The sequence below is a fragment of the Photinus pyralis genome, unplaced genomic scaffold (genome assembly GCF_008802855.1).
Source record: "Photinus pyralis isolate 1611_PpyrPB1 unplaced genomic scaffold, Ppyr1.3 Ppyr1.4_LG6, whole genome shotgun sequence".
Taxonomy (NCBI): Eukaryota; Metazoa; Arthropoda; class Insecta; order Coleoptera; family Lampyridae; genus Photinus; species Photinus pyralis.
In genome coordinates this window covers 12557318-12580279 of record NW_022170663.1, presented here as the reverse complement: position 1 = coordinate 12580279, position 22962 = coordinate 12557318, and the positions used below count along the sequence as shown (strand labels likewise).

At 39.3% G+C, this 22962-nt stretch overlaps 4 protein-coding genes across 6 annotated transcripts; 2 read left to right on the top strand and 2 right to left on the bottom strand.

Annotated features, from left to right (window-relative positions):
- Positions 1 to 3261: 3261 nt before the first annotated feature.
- Positions 3262 to 4386, bottom strand: LOC116173028. The gene has a single exon (XM_031490316.1). It carries the CDS (start codon positions 4362 to 4364, stop codon positions 3318 to 3320), a length of 1047 nt encoding a protein of 348 aa, XP_031346176.1. The 5' UTR covers positions 4365 to 4386; the 3' UTR covers positions 3262 to 3317.
- Positions 4387 to 4425: 39 nt separating this feature from the next.
- Positions 4426 to 8369, top strand: LOC116173025. The gene is made up of 2 exons (XM_031490307.1): positions 4426 to 6957; positions 7986 to 8369. The coding sequence occupies exons 1-2, from the start codon at positions 4478 to 4480 to the stop codon at positions 7987 to 7989; spliced, it is 2484 nt and encodes an 827-aa protein (XP_031346167.1). The 5' UTR covers positions 4426 to 4477; the 3' UTR covers positions 7990 to 8369.
- Positions 8370 to 10818: 2449 nt separating this feature from the next.
- On the top strand, positions 10819 to 15059 carry LOC116173026 (TBC1 domain family member 14-like). Its single transcript, XM_031490308.1, has 4 exons — positions 10819 to 11831; positions 11880 to 12086; positions 13712 to 14382; positions 14473 to 15059. Exons 1-4 carry the CDS (start codon positions 10927 to 10929, stop codon positions 14649 to 14651), a joined length of 1962 nt encoding a protein of 653 aa, XP_031346168.1. The 5' UTR covers positions 10819 to 10926; the 3' UTR covers positions 14652 to 15059.
- A 1967-nt stretch (positions 15060 to 17026) lies between these two features.
- Positions 17027 to 22023, bottom strand: LOC116173996 (sorting nexin-14-like). 3 transcript variants are annotated; one of them, XM_031491761.1, is made up of 14 exons: positions 21838 to 22023; positions 21526 to 21787; positions 21103 to 21479; positions 20736 to 21052; positions 19187 to 19467; positions 19073 to 19140; positions 18952 to 18990; positions 18574 to 18814; positions 18341 to 18525; positions 18025 to 18297; positions 17790 to 17974; positions 17576 to 17740; positions 17350 to 17531; positions 17027 to 17302 (listed from the first exon to the last, which is right to left on the bottom strand). In XM_031491761.1, the coding sequence occupies exons 1-14, from the start codon at positions 21948 to 21950 to the stop codon at positions 17234 to 17236; spliced, it is 2757 nt and encodes a 918-aa protein (XP_031347621.1). In that variant the 5' UTR covers positions 21951 to 22023; the 3' UTR covers positions 17027 to 17233. The 3 variants fall into 3 exon arrangements, with proteins under 3 accessions (XP_031347621.1, XP_031347622.1, XP_031347623.1); XM_031491762.1 differs by lacking the exon at positions 18952 to 18990; XM_031491763.1 differs by lacking the exon at positions 21838 to 22023 and having other exon boundaries at positions 21103 to 21456; positions 21526 to 21670.
- Positions 22024 to 22962: the final 939 nt, after the last annotated feature.

Here is a 22962-nt window from a genome sequence, read left to right as displayed (position 1 = left end):
GTTTTTGTGGTGCACCGCAGAGCTACCCCCGCCACCTTCATTACTACACTAATACTTTAATGGCCCGTAACCTATGCAATTCCACCTGGCCCGCCCCTGACTAGAAACCAATTTCGAAAGAAAATTCAAAGGGGTGTAACTTTTGAACTAGAAGCCCAATCTTGGAACTGTTTGAAATTATGGATTATACAGGCCACATTCTATAAGCAAATTTTTTTCCGGTCGATCTGAGACAATTTTTTTGTCGGGCCTCAAAAAAAGGCAGAATAACCTTCCTTTTTTACCAAAAATCGACTGCACCAAAATTTCTCGGGAAAACACTTTTTCGTATTAATTTTGGTGCGTAGAATCCAAAACAATTCGTACTTTTTCGATTAGACTTCTCAATCAAAAGTTATGGACTAAAAACCAATTTCGAAAGAAAATTCAAAAAAAGGGCTGTAACTTTTGATCTAGTAGCCCAATCTTGGAACTGTTTGAAATTATGGATTCTACAGGCCACATTCTATAAGAAATTTTTTTTTCCGGGTCGATCTGAGACAATTTTTTTTTCGGGGCTCAAAAAAAGGCAGTGTATAACCTTCCTTTTTTACCAAAAATCGACTGCACCAAAATTTCTCGGGAAAACACTTTTTCTTATTAATTTTGGTGCGTAGAATCCAAAACAATTCGTACTTTTTCGATCGGACGTCTCAATCAAAAGTTATGGACTAGCATATGTCGTGGAAAAATTATGGTCTCTTGGCACTCGTGGGAAGAGAAGTGCCTGCCACCAAATGGTATACCTAAATCTCCAAAATCTTCAAATTCACCAAGATCCTATAGAATTGTTCTACATACTTCTTAGAAACATCAGGAGTTGTGGGAGAATCTTTTCAAAATCTTCTTAAATCTCGTAAAATCACAGATTTAAATAGTATATTTGCATCTGTGGTAAAATTTACTTAAGGGCGTGTAATATGCAATTATGAACTATGTGCGATTTATGGTTCCTGAGAAAAGTAGCTTCAAGAGTCAAGTTTAGAGTATGGCTATTCCGGATTCTACGCACCAGATTAAAAAAGTGTCATTTTCCCTTCATAAAGTAAACCGGAATGACACAAAATTATAATGTATAGGAAATCCGGTGCCTATAATTTTAAAATGGTCATTCATTCTCTGACATTTCTTTAGGCCTTTAGGAACCAACAAAGTAAAAAAGAAAGAGTTTGGGCCCCTCTGGGCGTAGGTTCTTTTGTTTTCTTAAGAAATTCTTGGGATTTTAATCACGGATAGCATATACATTTTTAAATTCTTCAGAGACCTCTTGAGCTTTTTTAGAGCTCTTTTAAAAAATGTGAGGTAATTTCTGCAGGATTGTCAAGAGTCCTAGTGTGATTTTTCTGAAGTGTTCTTTGAAAAAGTTTCACAAGCTGATCTCTTAGTAAGGATTCAGCTTATTTTTCGGTGGGAGCATATTCTCGTTCTAGACTTTTGCACGCATGGCGCTTTAAAATTGAGAACCGTTCTTTTATGTCTAGTTACAAAGTCTCTTTTTTACTTTATTGTGTATTTAATGTAAATCTCAGTTAATACCTCCTTAGCCCGGAGTGGGGTGAATTCTCACCCTAGCTTGAACTTCTTTGTTTGTATTTTTTGATATATAGCCGTTTGATCTTGCTTATGTTTCATTACTTTGTTCTTTGTAGTGTAAGGTACCTATTCATTTCAAAAATGGCCGAAAACAGTTTACGGAATTTCAGATTCATTTCAAAATTTGCCGTGATGGGCTAACGGGGTGAACTCACCCCACGTGGTGCGATGTGTACCTACCTGACACTGTGTGTGTGTGGTTAAGTTTTCAAATATCTTTTGGTATGATTTGTTTCTATAACCAAATGTTACATTACTTTATTTTTGAGTACGGCATTTAACATATATTGGTTGAAAAAGTCAGGAATTTGTGAGAGCCAATTTTGTGTTTTGTTTTGGAAGAAAGTAACCATTACGGTTTCACATATTTGCAGACTTCTCCTAATATTATAATTACTCTCATGTGTTTGTATTACAAATAGAATGAAGTCAGCCAAAAGGCGATTATAGGTACCTATTACAAATTTTAATTCGCTATTCCCTATGAAATGGGATAATTAGTATCATTAGCCTAACCAAGATGTGGGAAAACATTGTGCTGATTCTTCAGTAATAGATTTTCGTGTTTTATTAAACTGCCCAAATGAGCTATACTGTGTCAAAAATTACCAATTAGGTAACAATAATCCGTTCACAGTTTGCTTCTCAAGAATATTTAGAATCGGAAAATTAAAAAAAAAAAGTTGGGGTGAGAAATCACCCCACGCGGTACCAGGAGTATTGAAAATCGCCCGGAACCAGGAAGGTTAAAGGCATTCTTCATACCTAAATCCAGTACCCTATCCTATCAAAAGTAGCCTTTTTGAATTAATTTAGACGAACATTCAAATAATACGTTCATTCAAGATCCAAAGTGACAGTTTCTCTGTCAATTTCCAACTATGCAATGGTGCAACGGATGTGGGATGGAATAAAGGTTGAGGTATCGATCCAATTTTATCGGCTATACTATAATTTTGCGTTTTTTAAAAGGTTTTTTGAGTTACTAAGAATTTTAATTAACGTATCATGTACGTATATGAACCGTAAGTGTACGTAAAATGTATGTCCGTAAATCTAGCGCTGTACGTACGTACTATGTATTTGCCATGTAGGTAGTTATTTGGGATAGCATCAACAACATACATTTTTGGAGCATTTAAACTTACAATGTTTTGTCGATTATTGATTTGTCTCGCATACTTACCTTTGCATTTGATTCTTTCATTAAATAACTTTGTATTAACAATTTTTGAATTGTTTATTAATAATTACTGTTTTAATTTCATTTGCCAACCTTTAATTATGTGTAATTATTAAAAAATAACTAGTAATTGACTCATCAAAACAGATATGTAGCATGCCTCAATTAACTTAGTCGCGGGGGTGGAGGAGGGAGTATAAAACAAAACTGGACCAATAGGGATTGCGGTAACATCCGCTTTTCTGAACTTGGATCAATTGGGTTTCAGATGTTGCACACTCAAGTCCAGAAAATGCAGATTGATAATTTTTGAGCTCAAAATTTTAATCGCGGTCTTTCTAACCCTTTTAAATCGGAATGACTGGAGAGGGCATTCTCTCTAAAACCTCGTTTTTTCTATGCATAAAACTGATTATATTAGACGAGCTGGAAAATGAGGCATAAAATAAAGTGATAAAATTTTATTTACTATACTGTTACAGTTGGGAAAGAAACGATCACATCACTCCTCAATTCCGGATTCAAATGGACTCGCAAAATTACTAACTGGAGAGTTTGGGAAGGAAGGTATCGGTGGCAATACGAACCTCTGCACCGTGCTTCCTTCTTCCTCCTGTTCTTCGTCCAGCGCCGATGAAGTTTCAAACGAGGTTTTGTTGGTAATTTCTTCAACCGAATCGGTATACTGGGCATCCACGTAACGCGCAACGTTGTCAATCCACAGTGCAATCTGATCCACGATCTCGTAGATGCTCCGCTGGTAGACATTTTTGGAATTCCTCAAGGGCTTAGATTTCAGATGCTGACGTTCCTTTAGCTGCTCGAGAATCGTGTCAGAGAGCAGCATCTGCTTGTAGCTTATGTCCTTCGGCACGCTGTCACGCAAGAAAGACACCAAAAGGTCAGCGGTTGTGCTTGTTTGCAGTTTGATCCACTTTACATCCTCTCGCTTTCTGCGTTTTCGCGTTTTCTTCTGTTTGCGCTTTTGCTTTCGGTTTTCCTTTTTTCGTTTTCGATCCATGTCGGAGAAACAGCACCTTGCGAATGTCGGATCCAAAGTCCGATCCGTCTGCAGTAAACCTCCGAGTCGCTCGATTGCCTCTCCGGAAAGTTGAGGCCAGAAGTCTGTCCACGTTCCATAAACACGCACCTTGCGCGGTCTTGCCAGTTCGACCAACCTGGCTGAACACTTCTTCGGTCTCAGCTTCTTCTTCAATACAGTTATTGGGTCAGGCTCCTCGTCCACGCGAAACGTCGAAGGTGTCGCAAGGTAATTGAAGTACTGTCGTCTTGTAAAGGTCGCCCGGCTTAGAAGACCCACTTTATTCTTTGGTGGAGTACGAAAACTGTTCGGTGGAATTTTTATCGAGGCGCGTTTCTTGATTGATTGCAAATCTTGAATGTTTTTGGTTACTTGGTATCTTTGCCACAGATCTTTCACATTCAACGGAGATTTTTTAGGCACGACGAAACCTTTAACATTTCTTTTCTTGTCTTGACGGTAATGTAAACCCCATTGAATTTCCTCGTCTATATCATTCCCACTCATTTTATTGAAGAAAACGAAAAATTTTGTGTAAAACTTCCAAACGTCACTGACACACCTTAAAATTTCGACAGGACAGTGACATTTTAGTTCAGCAAGAAATTATAGTTAACAAAATGGATATATGCGTAGATAATGGGGACCTTGAAGAAGAAATCCAGTGGGGTTTAAATTATCGTCAGGAAAAAAGTAAAATTCGCACCGTTGCACTTTGGCCAAAAAAGTCTCCGATAAATTTGCAAGCAATGTGGCACAAGTATCAGGTAACAAAGCAGATCAACGAACTGGAACTGCTAAAGAGACAAACCTATTCGAGCGGTCCCCCAAAATCCCTTCGCTTTGGCCCAGTAAGTAAATCGCTCAAAAGAGACCGTGCGGGTTTCACGAAGAAGCAGTACATTAATTACCTGGCGACACCCCATCGTTACGTCTCCCAGCCTGAGCCGAACCCCATTGTCGCATTGCGAAAAAAGTTGAAACCGCAAAAGTGCTCGGCTAGACTCATTGAATTAGCTAGACCAACTAAAACTCGCGTTTACAACACCTGGAACGATTATTGGCACCAGTTACCCGCTGAGGTAATTGAGAGACTTGATGCACTATTACGAACTGACCACACTTTAGACCCGACGTACGCGCGTTGCTGTTTCAAGGAATTAGATCGTAAAAAGAAAAAGCAAAAAAGAGCACTAGAGCGAAAACGTAAGAAAAAGAAGAAGCGGGGGAGCAACGAAAAGTGGCTCAAGGATGAAATTGAACTGACCGCTGATCTTATGGTGTCATTCCTCGAGCATGATCCTCTGGTGACTCTAAGTTATAAACAAACCCTAATTTCGGACGTAATCGTGAATCAACTAGTCAATCAGCGCCATCTCAAACGTAAACCAATGAGGAATTCTGCCAATCTGGGCCAAAGAAGCATCGTAGATGTGGTCGACCAACTGTCAGTGTGGATGGATTCAGTTGCGCGTTACATCGATGTTCAATATGTCGACTCCCTCGAGGAAATTGCCCCAAAGGATTCATTTGAAAGTATGCTTTACGTAGGCGAAGGCGAGGGCGAAGGGGAAGATTCTTGGAAACGATTTAAATTACCGCCACTACCTCCACTGCCCGACTTTGCCGATCTTCCTTCAATAACAAAAGCGACGCTCGATCAAAGCGAGGCCGGGGACACAAGCGAAATTGAAGCATACAGTCTTGGGGGCGGCGAATCGTACGATGAAGGTGACAAAACCGCGGGCGAGGATGAAACGGAGATCGGTAAAACTGAAGACTTCGAGAATTTATCTGCGGAATTGCTCAGCATATTGGAAAACTCAGGGGTGGACTTTAATGAGCCGATCGATCAAGCTAACTTACCTGGGGTGACGTATCGAGATGTTTACGAAAAAATTGAGAGCTTGCACAATGAGGAGAAGAGGGAGCAGAAACGTGCAAAGCAGGAGGTCGTGGAGAATGCGATTATTGAATGGGCGAAGGCGAGTGAACCCGAAAAGGTTGGCGACAGGATGATTAAGAAAATCCGCAGCAAGGCGGATGTGATTTCGGAGTGCCTTGGCGAGGAACGTGGTAAATTTGGCGCGGATGGTAGTGCAGCCGAACGAAGTGCGGAGAAGACGAGCGCAGGTTCGGACGACACAAAGACGGGATCGTCGGCCCTACACCAAGACAAGATATCGCTTTCAATGGCGGGCGAGGAATCCGAGCTCAGTGGAGCGAATGTTCCTCCGCTTTACGGCGAAAAGACGTCGGATACGGATAACGATTTAACTTCAGACTTCAGTGAGATTAGTGACCCTCAAGCTTGGGCCGGAGAGAGTAAATCGTATGAAGACGGAGGACTGTCAGAGAAAGGTGTGGGCATGGTCGATAAAAAATCGTCTGCCGCAAGCGAAAAAGGACCAACATTGGAAATTGTACCAGCCGATCAAGTGGTGGAAATTATGGGGGTAAAAACTGATATTCCGCTAGTAATTCCCAAACACAAACCGTCGAAGGTATTCGAGCATGCGCCAGATACGATATGCTGCTTGACCCTTAAGGTATGGGCAGTCTGGCTGCTGGAGGTTGCCAGTAATGCGCAAACCTGGAGCAAGTGGTTGAGTGACATAATTTCAGAGATTCGAACGACTGCTCGTATTTTAAAAGGCGAAGTCTTAGACTCAAATGGGCAGCCTATAATGTTCTACCAAGAAGACTGGAAAGCGTTTGTCAAAAAAGTGGAAAACATGACCGTATCCTGGCGTCAGTACAGCATGCACGTTAAAGACTTAACGGACAAGATCATACAAAATTTCCACGGTAAACGGATTACTTGCTGTCCAAAGTGTTTGGAAGATAATTTAATCGTGAATATCGCCGTGGCCCATGATATCTCTCAGCAGTTGGCGGAGGCAATGAACACCGCTAGTTATTGGAGAAGATGGCTCGATACTGTCATGATGGAAACGCAACGGCTGACGTCTCCCTCTCTGGCCCAATCAGAATCAGACATATCGAATTATGGCACTTATGAGCTAATTGAGATAGAGATGCCGCGGGGTGCTGAGAGTACTCATTCTGTTTACGAGATCGAAGAACTTGACCCGAGAAGGTAATGTTTGCTTAGCAAATTGGTAACTAATCTATTGTAGACTGTAAAATAAATTATTGGTGCACGTTTATCCTTCACTTTGCACATAATCTACCCTATGGAACCGCAAATATATGCGCTTTCGAAATATTTACATTCAGAAAATGATCCCAAGATATTTGATCTAGGAATTATCAGTGGCATCCAAATCCTCAATGTTCGCCCATGGAGCCTCCATATTCTTCTCAGATATCTACAGGAAATTTGCACCCAAATCATTTGCCTAAAGAAGACTTTTCATACAGGTCTTCGTAAAGTTATTCCAGGAAAACTCTTTCACAGAAACCCTAAGAAAAAATAACTTCTCTCAAGAGGAAAATGCTGTGCACTTTTATTACTTGGAACAAATAGTGTAAATGTTTATTGCATACATTCTTTTCTTCATGTTCTCTTACACCTACTTACCTATATCCTTCATATCTTACTCACGTGTTTTTCGCATCTCCTCAATTTCCATATCACGCCTCTTTCCTTCGTACAACTTTGCCATTGCTTCATGCACCCTTCGCTATTCGTTCACGTTTCCGTCTTTTCTTTCATTACGTTGAGTAGACTTTCACCCTTTAACACACACTTTTTCTTTTAGTCGATTCCACCCTACCTCCACGTTCCTTCATTAGCATAATTCATTTGCACACCAGATTCCTCCATGCTGCCGTCATCCCCTTCACGCTATAACTTTCGCCATTTAGTATCTTCCCCTTTACATTTTTTTTTCGTTCACATGTGGTGAGTGAGTGATCTGGTACCATCCTACTCCACAGGGTGAAAATGCTGTCTTAACACAAAACAACATTTTTTAAAGAAGTTTTTTATCGTATCCAAAATTTAAAAAAAAACTATACCAATCTACGTACTTTAAATTTGGGGTCGTGACGTACCTCTGCATTGTCAAGGGGAGAAAATTTTTTAAAATAGTAATCACTAGTTTTTATTTCATATTCTTAAAGAATGCACTTTTTTTAAATTAATTACACGTTTTTTTTTAGATAAAGCCTAGTTCAATCGCACAGGTTTCTGTAACTCATTTGATGAAACCTCCAAATTCGGCAGTCCAGCAATGCACTTTTGTGTCTTGAAATGTGGGACCAAACCGGATCGGTTTTCACGTTTATATTTTCCTTAAACTGCCGATTTCAATCCTGGATTTTCGTATACTGTTAGAAAACTATCAATAACATCAACAAATCAATAATTAACTGAACTAAAATTTAATAAGATTGATTATCTCTCTTCTTCCCTGGCAAGAGAGCTTTCGGTGGCTATAACAACGATTTACATGTTCCTACAGGAACTTTAGACAAATCAAAAGTATTTGAATAAGTACTAAATACTTTTATGTCCAGCACAAGCAAATACTAAATACAGATACTTTGAAAAGTATTCAAATACTTTTAAAAATAAGTAGATACCTATTCAAATACTTTAGAATGTACTTTCAAAGGTATTCGAATACTATAAAAAGTATTCAAATACTTGTCACTCAAATGCATTAAAAATTTAAAATAGTATACTAGATAAAAGTCTCAATATACTACTTCAAAAATGTCAAATTATACCTAGGTACTTTGTATGGGGGCTACATGGAAGAACAGCGTTTTGTGCGCTGAATGTAGTCCCTTTCCCTGAGGTTAGCTTTCTTTTTAATATTTCTATTGTTATATACAAATTTAAGGGGAGTAAAAGTGTATTATTATATAGCAGGTACCAGCACCTTTTTTATATCAGTTATATCCTTAAGAATTATACGTGTACCACTTTTCAAATCGATCGTACGTCCTGTACATGATACCTACGTACACCTTTCTGAAATTAATCCTAGCGATTTTGAAATAGATCTTTTTTTGTCCGTCCGTCTGTCCGTGTGCATGATAACTTGTTTAGAAACGTACGATCGCTTTGAAAATTGGTACACATGGTCTTAAGGATATAAGAAAGGTCCCTATTGTTTGTACGTAAACTGTCGAGTCAAAATGTTTCACTCCAGAATCGGTCGGTACCTATTCAGTTGTAGTTATATTTGATTTTGTGATAATGGAAACTTCCCCTAAACATTTATAAATAGTTCTCAAATATTTGAATAACTTAAAAGTATTCAAATACTTTGCGAAGTATTCAAATACTAAATATTTGCTAAAGTATTTGAGTTACAAATACAAATACTGCTTCCATAAGTGTATTTAATTACAAAGTATTTAAATACTGACAAGTATTTACAGAATCGAATACTGCCCAGCTCTGTATACAGCGAACAGAGAAAAGTTACACAAATCTGGAAAATGGGGGTAGATAAAAAGCGCAACAGAGGCAGACCTGCTAGAACATGAAATGGGGAGGTACGAAAGGCCCTGACTGCACGGGGAATGAATTGGAGAGAGGCGGAACAATTGGCGGTAAATCGAGATGCATGGAGAGGTCGTTCCGCACAATATACCTCGACACCGTAAGGTAGAAGAGGAAGGATTATGAAATTTCGCAATCTAATGTAAGCAACTGTATGTACTCCATTCTGGTATTTACGGGGGGGGGGGGCCCCGAAGAATTGAGTTATCATCATAGGTATTAGGTATTTAGGTAATACTCCGCTATCCGCTCCGCCCACTTTAAAATAAAGGCAATAATATATAGGTATATATAGAGAGCAATTTTGGTTTTGGTTAAAGTCTAAAGTCACTAAAATCTAAATATTCTGTAGTATTCAGTATTCACTATTCAGTGAGTGATCAGTGTTGGCAGTCAACGATTTGGCTATTCGGCATCGATCGGCAATTCGCTACATTGATGCCCAAAATAACAAATAAGTATCAGGTACTTAGTACTGCTACTGGGGTGAGGTACCTCCGCCTTTCACGAAAATAAGAATTTTAAATTTTAAAAACAGGAATTTTTTTGCCCATAACTTTTGATTGAGACGTCTAATCGAAAAAGTACGAATCGTTTTGGATTCTACGCACCCAAATTAATCAGAAAAAGTTTTTTCCCGAGAAATTTTGGTGCAGTCGATTTTTGGTAAAAAAGGAAGGTTATACACTGCCTTTTTTTTGCCCAGAAAAAAATTGTCTCAGATCGACTGGAAAAAAAATATTTTCTTATAGAATGTGGCCTGTAGAATCCATAATTCCAAACAGTTCCAAGATCGGACTACTAGATCAAAAGTTACAGCCCTTTGAATTTTTTGTCGAAATTGGTTTTTTGCCCATAAATATACCTATTATTCAAAGTTTTCGTTGACTAATTAAAGCAAAAGCAATAAAGGGGCCTATCAGCAGTAAGAAATAAAATACCGTTCTAATCTATTCGCCTGTACAATAATAAATAGATAAATGACTACCAGCATCAGCAACCTGCAACCCAATTTTTATTTCTTACCCCCCACCCCCCCTCCCCCTTCTAGTACGCACTGGTTGACTGTATGTACCACGAACTTGTTTAATCCCCCCCCCCCAGAGTACATTTCTACGTACGCCACTGACTGTTCCCCTCTATTTTTGATTCATTTTGTATTAAATTTTTCAAAGGTTCCAAATGGAATAATTACATTACGCGGTTACGGAACCACTCTAAACACATTTATTCCTGACAAAGCTGACCAAGTCTCTCCTGTGGCTTTGTATGCTTTGTTAATAGGTATGGGAATATTGTAATTGAACGTCTCGGCTACAAACGCGCCCAATTCCTCTAAAATTCTTAACTTTTTAGTTTTCTATTTTTTTTTTGGATTTGTGATACATCATCCTGTATATAAGTTTTTAGTGTCGGTAGAAAGAACTCTTGTATAGAAAATGACTTCTTGTATACAGTATGTCCCAATCCTGAGGATGACTAAAAATGGCTGTTATGTCAAAACATTTTTATTTACTTAAATTAATGGAATTAAAAGTAATGAATTTAAGTAGTCATACGTTTAGATAATAAGATTTTCATGTGAGAATGAAAAATATTGACTCCGACAACGAAAGTAGTCTTCATACAATTTACAATGGAACGGAGGAGGTAACAGATTTGTTATCAGCGGAGAGTACGGAAGCACTTAATCTAATAAAATGTAATTCGGATCTTGTCGAAAGTTATTATGTACTGAAATCGACGCCGATGGGACATAAAAATCGTTTCTATCAGCGAGTTCTATCCAGAAATAGCGAGCAAGATTGTCATAGTCGAAGTATGCCTAATTCTCTTAACAATAAACTAAATTGTAACGACTTAGATGTTGCAAATAACTGTGATATGAAATCAAAACTGCTAATCCAGCAGGATAGTCCTCCTTCTTCGCCGTCACACGAAGTGTGGTTTAAAACTTGGCCCGAGAGATACGACAAGGTTAAACCTGATAATAATTGTGAAATCGTAAACAATCATAATACTCAGTTGGCGTCCAGTACGTGTGATAAAATTAACTGTGCAAACAATAAGGTCACGTTAAACGAAGCTCTCCAAAACATATCTCTAGCATATAGCCCCGTCACAAAACAACTGCACCTGTTACGGCCGTCTGACACAAACGAACCTCAACTGCCAACCACGGAGGAAAATGGGATAAAGACCAAGCATAAACGAACGGAGGCCGGGTCGTTTTCCAGTACGGTTTCTAGTCTGAGCGACCCCTCCCCGTCCGGTAGCTTACTAGATCCGGAAGACAGATGTACGGACGATGATTCGGAATGCAAACCCCAAAGGAAGGGCATTTCCGGGTTTTTTAACAGGAACATGTTCTCGTGGAAATTACACCACATTAACAGTCCGAACGGATGGAGGTTGTTCAACAAGAATGGGAGCGAAACATCGCCACAGCATCAGATCGTCGCCAGTTCGTCTGCCTTGATACAGCATATCAGGTGAGTTTTGGGGCCATTCGATGTTCGTTTGTCGAAGTTGACTTGTAGACCTTCGAATTTACCGGCAAAGGCTCTCGAGGAGGATCAGCGGCACCGCGAGGAGTACAAGGCGATGGTGGCCGCTGCCAAGAGGAAGGAGGCCCAGAATTCTGCCGCGAAACAGAAGCAACATAAGTTGCTCATACAACAGGAGGAACAGCTGGCGGCTGCTACGAAGCATTTCACTCAAGTTGTTCTTCCGAATTGGGAGTCGATGTATGTATAATGCTCTGCCGCTGAACCTTATACTGTATAACTTATACTTGAGGTATGATTTGTAACAGAAATTCGGGGAGTGGGTTAGATCTCGGCACTGAAACCACTTTAGTTTTATTTAATAGGTTTTATATGTAGGGTGGATGGAAAAAAAGAACCTGGTCTCTGTGCTGGCGCATTCCTACACTTCATGAGGACCGTGCCCAGAGAGGGCGCCACCTGGGTCTATGTACAGCACAATCTTGAGAATCCGCCAGTAAGAAAGTCATTGAAAACAAGGCCAGTTTTACTATGAATGTATGTACATATAATGAAAATACCATATTATAAAAAAAAATACAAATATGCAATTTTACATACTAGGAAAAGTAATCAATTGTATTGTGTTTCTTTGATCAAAAGTGATTTCTTGTAGTCATTTTAGCACCAAGATATCATCACTTAGGACGCCATTCTCTTCACTGGGGATGCCGAATTACTGTTGCCGGATTATCAAGATTGTACTGTATAATGTACAGAAATTACAGGTATCTTTGATGAAGCTATTATGGCAGAGTTTCCAAATATGATTTCTGCTGTTTTTGGTAATTGACGATTGGCACTGTATTTCTTATGGCAATAATTCCATGGCCAATGGTGACTATGCGAAACATTAAACGAATGTATTTGGTTTCCATTATAATCAGCCATGGAATTATTGCCATAAGAAATCCATTGTAAACTTTGAGGCAAAAATGCAAAGTTGATCACTTTTGAAAATGACATTTTTCGGTTTTTTAGCCATAACTTCTTTGTTTGTAGAGCTACAAAATACTCAAGCGCTTTACACACTTTTATAGAGTACTAAAAAGCTTTCCACGGTGACTTTACAAAGTCAGTTTCAGAATTGTGGAATCGTCAGCTCTGTAAAGGGCTGGAAAAAGCGATTGCTCTGAAAAGCGCGTAAAGGACTTTTCAGAGCATTCTAAGCTCTTTCTAGACAGGAGTAAAAAAACCTGTGAAACTTTCTTCAAAAGTTTCTACGAGTGCAAGGACCAGTGCTATTGAATATGAGCCGGATGGTAGGGTCAAAACTTTATATGTCGGTACTCATAAAGGGAAAGTGATAGGTCTCCCTGAGGCTCATCCGACAGTACCAATATTTTTAAATAGCTTACCCTGTTTATTTTTAGTTATTTTGATGTAATTTCTTAACCCCTACATTGACAGGTATTCACATTTTGATTTTTAGGTAATCTTGACATTTCATTAATTTTTTTGCAAATAATTCACTTAGATTAATCGCGGCCACTTTGATAGTGAGAAAGATGAATTTAGTGATACAGGGGGTTCACGAAGAACTTTCCGAATTTCCAAGTGCCATAACTATTTTTTGTTCATGTGGAACTATCGCTATTTTATTTCGCAATTTTTGTAAGGGATGTTCTGTGTGTAAACTCCGTATTCAATATTGTTCACAAAAGTCACTCATTAATCAATTCCACGTTTATGCACCGTAGTAGGCCATGATAATAAAAAAACAAAAGAAACTGCTTATCCGGCGGGTTACTTTCCTGGGCGACAGTGGAATTTTGAGTTTGTCCCAATAATAGCAGAGGAAACTGATGGGCCGCTTTAACTTTCAGGCATAACAGCCGCAAGACGAGAGATTTGTGGTGGCAAGGTCTTCCATCGAGCGTTCGTGGCAAAATTTGGCGATTGGCGATCGGAAACGACCTAAATCTCACACAGCAGCTGTACGAAATCTGCCTGCAACGCGCCCAAAATCGCCTCAACAACTTCCCGGAGCCGCCATCCGAATCCGTCGATCAAGAAAGCAGCATGGACGTCATCCAGTTGGATATCTCCAGGATATTTCCCCACCTTTGCATATTTCAAGAGGGCGGTCCGTACTCCGAGGTGCTACACTCTCTTCTTGCCGCGTACGTGTGCTACAGACCGGACGTCGGTTACGTTCAGGGAATGTCTTTCATAGCCGCAATTTTAATCCTCAACATGGACGATTTAGACGCGTTCGTATGCTTTGCCAATCTGCTAAATCGGCCGCTTCATCTTGCCGCCTTCACCGTCAATCAGAACCAAATGCAGGCCTACTACAACGCGTACAATGAGGTGTTCAACCATAACATGCCCAAATTGTACGCGCACTTCCAAAAGTCCGGACTCACGCCCGACTTGTACCTGCTCGACTGGATTTATACAATTTTCGCCAAGGCGATGCCGCTAGATGTCACCTGCCGTGTGTGGGATATATTTTTGAGAGACGGTGACGAATTCCTCTTCCGCACAGCTTTAGGTAGGTATGCTCTGGTCCAGAATGAGAGGGAACTCCTCCTCCTTCTGAGACGAACTATAGAACCGTACTAACCGCAATTAATACACTTAGGTGTCCTATACTTAAATCAAGAACAGTTAATGTCGATGGATTTTTTACATGGTGCGCAGTTCCTAACGCGGCTGCCCGATGATCTATCGCCGGATCGCCTATTTAAAAGTATTCAGACGGTGAGCACGAACGTGGGGAAGGCGACTTTTAGTCAAATTGTCGAACGATTTAAAAACTAGCAAAAAATGTGCGTGTGTGAACGAATCTCGTCTCAAGTTTTGTAAATAGTCGACTGATTTTTAAAAGCTTATGCAAACTGCTCAAAAAGAATCTCCACAACTCTGATCTTCATGTGCACTTTGATTAGGTGCTTCAATTCTCTCCGTCCCACTAAACGTACAGGATGGCCACGTTCACAGAGTACAGTAGATGGCGTTGCTAACTATTAATGTGCCACTCTGTAATTACCACAGGGTGATTATAAAAGATCTTTCGCATTTGCATAATTTCATTTCACTATACTCTCCATTTTCAGTATTAGATTTCTGATATTATTTTGACACCCTGTCGCATGTGCCAAAGAGGGGATGATAAATCGGTGCAAAACTGTTTCGGTTTTTATTTTCGTTTGTTTTAAAACACAAACGCTACTTCATATTCGAATGTATTTAATTATTGAGTGTAGATAATTTGATGAAAGTGCTTTTGTGCGGGGGTACGTTAAGTAAATTGTGTATACATGTCTATTAATTGCTCTCAGTTGTAATCTCATGCTTTTGTATAGGTGCTCATTTTTTTAATCATCTTGTATAGAGAGAAAGCATTGTAAAGTAAAATTTTTACTGTTGTTTTTATAAAAAACAAAAATGTTATTACTTGTGATATACCAATTTTTCTTTATAAATTTATTGTAAATAAATAGAGTAATTGATATTATACTTAGGAAAATATTACTTATTCACAGTAGCAGCAAAAGAAAATCGTATGGTACCTGGAGATTTTTGCATCCAAAGGCATGTCGCATGGGCCAGTTCTAGGTATGTTGTCGTTGCCTGTCCGTTTCTATTACCTTTGCAGTCTTGACATTTTTAGCGCATTTTTGCAAATTTATTTGTAAAAAGTAGCTTTTAATCTCACTTTGGCTGGCTGGCAGCAAATGTGGGCGCGTACAAGAACTCTTGTAGAAAGGCAACGGGTGTACGTGTATCTACAAGGCCGTGTAATTTGTAAAACTTGGGGACAGGGCTACATGATGTGGGGTTGGCGACATCTGGGCGTCGTCCTCGAGCGTAGTATATTGACGTGAAGGTTTTTCAGTTTCTTCCTATCTTCTACTAAAGTTTTGGTCCAATTCTTTTCAAATTGGTGTCGTCGGAAAGATGTAAACGCGCACAACTCCTGCGTGGCGGAATTTTGTTTTTTGGCCTAGGGGCGAAATTGACGACCTTTTGCAAGGCGCGCGCGCGCTTCATCGAGAGGTAAGTCAACTTCGGGCACCTTTTACCTTCCGTTGCGAATTCTGTCGCGTTTTAACATTTCGTAAATCTCGAATGGCTGTCTCTCTTTCTCGTGTCGCCAATAGAAGCTCGAGCAATGAGAAGTGCCCCCCAAAAATTAAGTACTGTCTTGTGGAAGGTTTTTAGCGAGTTCCACCAAAATGTGGGTGTAATATAAGTATGCAGCGAAAAAGGAAATGTGGTAGCCCCCGACATGATTTTACTGATGGTGGAGTCAAATCTTCAAACGCGAATTGCGGGTGAACGGGACGTCGGAAGTGGGTACCGTCAAAGGGAATGTGGTATCCTTCGACAAGATCTTTTATTCGTGGTTGAGTCAAAAGTGGCTAATAGAATACTGATCTGCCACACAAAAATGCGGTGAAGTCCCTTCGATCTCACACGAGGACTTTGATAATTTTTTTAATAATTGGGCTGTACTTCTTCCCTCCACTCGTAAATTATTTGTATCTAGCCAGGTGAACTGCCACAAAAAATTTTTGCTCGCAGCTTTAGTGTGTTGATCACCATTGGCTACCTCTTGGAAATTTCCTTAAAACCCATCTTCGAAAATTTCATAAATTACCTTAGAAATATTTTCCTAGGAAGCTTATCCAAATAGAATTATTTTTTGTAACCACCTTCCAAAAAAATCCTTTGTCTAGAAGAGTTCTCCAGAGGTAACCATCTGGAATAGAAATTGTTCCCGAGACATAGTTAAAATCTTCCCAAATTTTGTTGTAGGTAACTCAGACACCGCAAGAAAAATGTTTTTTGAAACCATGATACGCCTCGAATTCCGTTTTGAGCCCGCCCCGGACGATGCGTAAGCAATACGAGAAGGGGGTCTTCTAAATGAACGTTTTGTATGTCTTTCTGTTTGACTTTAATATCATGAATTTATTACTCGCTTTGTCACCTGTACTCTCCAGTGTTACTATGCAGCCATTGCTGGATTAGAGCCAATGCCATTGTGATGTTCTTTTTTTATATACATTCAATCATTTTATGAGTCAGTTTAACCAAATTGATTTATCATGTTTTACAGTCCTTTACGATCCTTACCTTTGTTTAATAGTGATATACTTTTAGGAACGTTGCGAGTCGATATTTACTAATCTCTAAATAAAATTTATTTAAACGAAAAACGAACAATAATTAACAGAGGTTTATCCCTAAAATAGGGTAAAATACGTATCTTTTTTAATAAGTCAAAACTGGCACTATTTACAAAATAGACAGAAAACCAACCCTAAGAAAGAAATATACAACAATATTAACATAGGCTTTAATATTTATATTAAAAGAGATACAGTAGAATTAGTCTACCTCTTTGCTTCATTCACTTGTGGATAAATTTCCGAAACAACAATGTCCAGTAAGTTGTACACGAGCTAAAACCATCCAATTGGCAAAGGTAAAGTAAATCGTTGGACATTACCTGTTTATTATATAAAGGATTTTGTAAAATCTCTAAAAGAACAGCAAGGCCGTTTGTGAAATTATCACCTAAAAGCTTTTGCGCAACGTAAGGTACCATTCCATCCAACTCCTGTATCGCTCTTAGTCTGCGTTTCTCCAATTCGTCTTTGCTCGTTTGAACACTTGGTTCAAAAATTGCTTCTACAAGTAAATTTGAAAAATCCACGACCACACCTCTTAGTTACCTTCCAATAAAACAACGAGATCGCGCAGATTGGACTGTGACAGAGAGGTGCGCAGCTTGCGATCGATATAGTGTCTACTCAGTTTCTCCACGGCCTCCTGCGCCACGCTACACACAGCGGCGAATAGCTTCAAAATACCTTTGCGTATTTTGAAAATGTGCTTCACTAAAACACCTACAATGACAAACTGTCTGTGATTTTAGGGTGGTTTTACATAGATAGAAGAGAGACTCCGTAAAGCCGTCTGGATTGAACGATGACGACGAGCTATTTTCCACTTTCTTGTAGAGGATTCCGAAATTATCCTTGAAAGTGTCATTCTCAAGTGTCGCGGGCTTTGGTGGAATGTCAGGTACGATGATTTGTAGTTCCTCCCCCACCTCCGCCAGTTCGATTTTGCTAGCGGAATAAAAAAATCAGCAAACACTCGGTGAAGGGTTTACACGTACTTTTGTTTGACCTTGCTAGTGGAAGCCAAGAAATTATTGACGAATGGATCCAGGTGCTGTCCTTTTTCCTTGCGAAGCTTAAACGCGACTGATTGGTAGATGTTTCCCAAATCTTCTACGACTGGAACTGCGGACGTGACGAGTATTGTAAAGTCTTGGTCTGTCGTTAGAAACGTGTGAATTAGGTCGCTGCCCCGCAAACTTGGTTTTTGCAGAAGAAGCCGCAGAAAATTCTCGTGTTTAACTTTGCGCGTCTCCAGCGACATCATCGCTCTGCAATGAAAAGTTATTTCACGAATTTTAATAGCTTTGTCACCTTCGCGAAGGAAGAGGCGAGCCACAAATCTCGTTTCCGCCATGGAACTCGATCAGTTTCGTGTTGAGCGTCTGAAAATCTTGATCTTTGCGCTGAACGATCCAGTGTCTGATTTCGTTGTCCGAAATCGTATCGATTCGTTGAACGTGAATGTTAAAAATATAATACGACTTGGAGGACCCTAGCTACAATCTTACTATCACAAATGTGTCAATCAACCCCAGGCGTCGAACCTGGTGAACCTCCACTGATGGTATCGAAATGCGCCAGGTGCTCAGATCTCTAAAGATACCTTCGCAGTCGGAGAGAAAAATGTCCTCTTCGAATGTAGTTGGGTTATTCGAGTAGAGTTCGGGTGTAAAAATGGAGCCCTCTACCGGTTGGTTTGGTTTCAGAACACCCTTGATGCGTCCCAGTCCGCTACTGATTTTGGCTACGGTTCCTTGGGTGGATGAGTCGAATGTTTTCTTATTCCTACAGGGATGTAAGTACAATTGCGATTATGCTCATTACAAATTTACTATAAAGCATTTTCACCTATGGTCTTCCTGGGAAATCTTTTGATGAAATTTTTACTTTTATTTGAAGCTTATGTGTCTCTATACACCTACCTTACTTTCGTTGGAGATCCATGATTGAGCATGAAAAGCCTTTAAAACTGATTAGTAAAATGTTGCAGTAAAAAAGCAATGAAAACTGTAAGTAAAAAAATGCACTTATCGTAATACCAACCTTGCACCGTGTGGTGGCACTTTAGTATAGGACGATGTTAGTTTAGGCCCACACAAATAACTGTAGAACTAAAAAGAGAAATTTTACTCTACCACCCCTTTCGTTGCCATTTACCTCATTGCTATGAAAAAATTGGGGCAGCCAGTCCTTTTCGAGAACGTTAAACGCGAAATCGTACGCCTTATACAGCGGCTCCGACGTTTGGAGTTTGGCCACGTGGTAAACGCCCTCTTGCAGTAGCTGCCACAATTTCAACTCGATATCTCGTCCACAGCCGATGTAATCGTCACTTTTATCGTCAAAGTATATCTTATAAATGTTAAGGGCCTCGGTATGCAGGATCTCAAGCTGCTTCTTCGACATATCCGGAATGAGCAGCTTGTGGTTAAATTCCTCTAAAACCGCCTTATGTAATTAGTTATTGTCAATGGATGAACGCTTAGACGGCCTCATATGGATTTTCTTTAATGTAATCCAAACCCAAATTTAGAATTTAAACTCTAAATACGTAGTCTGATCTAGAACGAGTGTTTTATTCCTCTAAACCGTCTCCAATGCTTTTCCAAAGCTTTCTAAATTCCCCTAGGCTCTTTTCCAGAAGGCAATGAACAAATGAAGGTTAATATTGCATGCTTTCTATGGATATAAGCATGATTTATAAAGAGCCTACACGCCTGACTATGGCATATTGGCTTGAGGCTTATTTAATTCGATTCAAATTACATGGATATGATTTCAATTCTAAATGACTTAAAACCTCTTTAGGTTTGAATTCAATTATGTATGATATGGCGGGTTTATACAATCATTATCATTAGTTCGCTATCCTGTAACCATTAAGAAATAGCCAATAGAAACAAAGGTATGGTTTTTCGTTGGTTAGCAACGCACAATAAATCTTGGTTTCTATTGGCTAATTCTGAATGATACTAAACTACTATAACGGTGGGTGGGTTTATACAATTATTACTATCATTAAATCACTAAGACATAAGCCAATAGAAGATGGTTTCGTTAGTTATACTTATTAGCGATGAACAATATACCTTTGTTTCTATTGGCTATTTCTGAATGATGTAACGAAATACTAATGGTGGGTTTATATGCAATCATCAAAACTTCTCAAAAACTAAAAAACTGTAATAAACTTTTTTGTCGAGTTTTTGAAGTCACTTTGGCATGTGTATTCGAAAAAAATTTTAAAAAATTTTTAAGCCGTTATGGCTCCTTTAATATCTCGAAAACCGCCACTTTAAAAAAGTTTTTTTACGCCCTTTGAATTTATCCCATCGAATCTTGCAACTTTTATTTGAAACTTTTTTCAATAGCTCTCTTTCTTATTCAATTGAACTTTTTAAAAATGGCCAGCCATGTTATCCTACTCAATTTAAGACACCTTGTATAATGATAGTGAACTAGTGATAATGATTGTATAAACCCGCCATTATGGACTATGGAATAAAATTAATTTGATTCAATAAAAAAATGTAGACTTGAGGCTTATTAAATCAAGTCTTGAGTTTGGACTTCTGAACGAAAATTCAGACATTAAATTTGGAGTTTAAACATTAAAGCCCGAAATCTGGGCACAAACTGCAAATTGGAACTTTAAAGTCTGAGTATAAAATAAGATCCACATGTGGCCGTACTATGATCAAATTACCGATGTCTAAACAGAACTGTAAAACATGTACTGGACCTTCCTGCTTTAGAAACTGCATAAAAGCATACAATAGATCGGTGGTTTTCAAAATGCTTTTTAGATCGGTCGCGAAGGATGATTGCACTTGATCTTTATTAACAAAGCTGTGCAGAAACTCGACGGATTTCGATTGTGAGTGCGAAGGAGAGGAGCCTTTCGGCTTGTAAGTTGCTATTAATATCACCAGCGAGTTGATCATATGCGGACTGGCTAAGACATCCATAAGCGGCAGTAGCACCCATCCGGTTACTATCTCGCGAATTAAAACTTTGTAATTACTAAAACGGCACAATTAAAGCTTGTGTAGGGAAGAAATACTCAGCCGTACTTGCACTTCATGCAATCTACGGGTAATACTTGAGGTAGCAAGGCTGCAGTGAGCTGTCGTAGATAACTGAGCTCGTTGTTGCGATTAGTAGTTGCCAGATGAAGTCTTTTACCCAAATACTCGACGGCGACATCATCAAAGCTCGCCTTCTTTAAATTGGCAATTTGTCGCATGCACAAGTAGTCGTCTACGTGCTTGATCGCACACGGAATCAACTTCTTAGCGATCACTCGACTACAGTCGACTGATAAAATCTGATTCACTAGCGACGAAGTGGCAAAACGCAGTGACACTTTCAGCTCATTAACAAAAGTCACATCCTTTGTAACGTTTCCGTACCACGATGACACAAACCTACCCAAAATGGTATTATAAAACTGAAAGCAGCAAATGTATACGACACGTCTTCGTGTTTGTACATACATGCTCAACAGCATCATTTAGCTCCTCACTAACGTACAAGTTTTTCCATGGCGTTAAATGCTGAGTGCGGTGGCGTGTACATCGGTCCGTTTTGCAAATCGGACAGGGCGAGTGTAGTGATTTATGAGGTAGAAGGTGTATTCGATAGAAGCTGGCCAGTCGGTGTAAACAGAACGACGCCTCTGCTTGGTACCGTATCAAAAACCAGCAGACCGTGAATCCCAGGACATAATTTACAAAAATGAATAAGCCCGCTAGAAAGCTAGAATAATTTGTGAGAGCCGATTCGACATGCGACACAAAAGTTCGAACCTAAAGAGTAGCGAGATGACTGTCGATAGGAATAGAATTAACACAGCGACGTTTCTTGTAAGTTTATTTGTTTTTATTAAACCGATAACGTTGTGTAGTTCTTCATGGATCATGATAAGAAACCAGGAAGAGCATATGTAGATTGTAGATAGTTTGAAAGATATCAGCTGATTTGCGGTTAGGGATGTGGCGCATCGAACCATCTTTGTCGGTGTCTATTGTCATGAGTAATATACAGGGTCGTTCCATTAATTTGTTTAAATTCCGTTATGAACTTTAAGTCTTTAAAGCATTAGGGCAAAGCCCTTACTGAAAGGGCTTGAAGCACAAAGCCCTTAGTCAATGTGCTTCGCTACTCAAGCACAAATTACTACCGGTCATCAGAAATACTTGAAATTACAAATTACTTCTAAAAGGGCTTTGAACTTCAAGCACAAAGCACTTTAGGACAAGGCTTGTACACAATTTGAGGGCTTGAAGCCCTGAAAGGACTTGAACACTTTTCCAAGCACAATGCACTTTTAGGAAAAGCGCTTGAAACACTTTTGCTCGAAGTCCCGAGTCCTTATTAACGATCCTTGAGATCGTTTATAATTTTGTCATTGCTGTTTGTCCGTGTGCACGATAACTTTGTGTAGAAACGTCCGATCGCTTTGAAAATTGGTACACATGTTCTTGTAAGGATATATGGAAAGTCACTATAGTTTTTCAGCTACGTAGACTGCCCAAAAACTTTAAAAAAAGTTTAAATTAAATTGTAAAATTAAAACACAAGCACATTACGCAAAACTTTTAATTAAATAACTCTCATTAAAGCATACTGAATCTATGCGATACCGTGTTCTTATTAGACAAGCACAGTGCTTGATGGAAGCCCTGAAAGCGCTTGAAAGCACTTTTACAAGCACACAGCACTTTTGAAAAAGGCTTGAAGCAATTTTCCTTGAAGTGCAAAGCCCCAAGCACTTTGGAAAAGTAATTCAATTACCAAGTCCTAATTACAAACACAAGAAAGTGCTTAAAGTTCAGGTCTTGAAAGTGCTGAAAGGACTTGAAGCCCTTTTACAAGCACAAAGCCCTCAAGCTGCTCTACCCAGCTCTGCATTAGGGTATTAGAAAATGTCT

Excerpts from the sequence above, each read along its gene's own strand:
- LOC116173028 (XM_031490316.1), bottom strand. The coding sequence starts at position 4,364 with ATGAGTGGGAATGATATAGACGAGGAAATTCAATGGGGTTTACATTAC.
- LOC116173025 (XM_031490307.1), top strand. The coding sequence starts at position 4,478 with ATGGATATATGCGTAGATAATGGGGACCTTGAAGAAGAAATCCAGTGG.
- LOC116173026 (XM_031490308.1), top strand. The coding sequence starts at position 10,927 with ATGAAAAATATTGACTCCGACAACGAAAGTAGTCTTCATACAATTTAC. Across the intron at positions 11,832-11,879 it reads GCCTTGATACAGCATATCAG|ACCTTCGAATTTACCGGCAA; the intron begins GTGAGTTTTGGG and ends GTTGACTTGTAG. Across the intron at positions 12,087-13,711 it reads CTTCCGAATTGGGAGTCGAT|GCATAACAGCCGCAAGACGA; the intron begins GTATGTATAATG and ends TTTAACTTTCAG.
- LOC116173996 (XM_031491761.1), bottom strand. The coding sequence starts at position 21,950 with ATGATCCATGAAGAACTACACAACGTTATCGGTTTAATAAAAACAAAT. Across the intron at positions 21,053-21,102 it reads GTAGATTGCATGAAGTGCAA|TAATTACAAAGTTTTAATTC; the intron begins GTACGGCTGAGT and ends GTGCCGTTTTAG. Across the intron at positions 17,532-17,575 it reads TCTCGTTGTTTTATTGGAAG|AAGCAATTTTTGAACCAAGT; the intron begins GTAACTAAGAGG and ends ATTTACTTGTAG.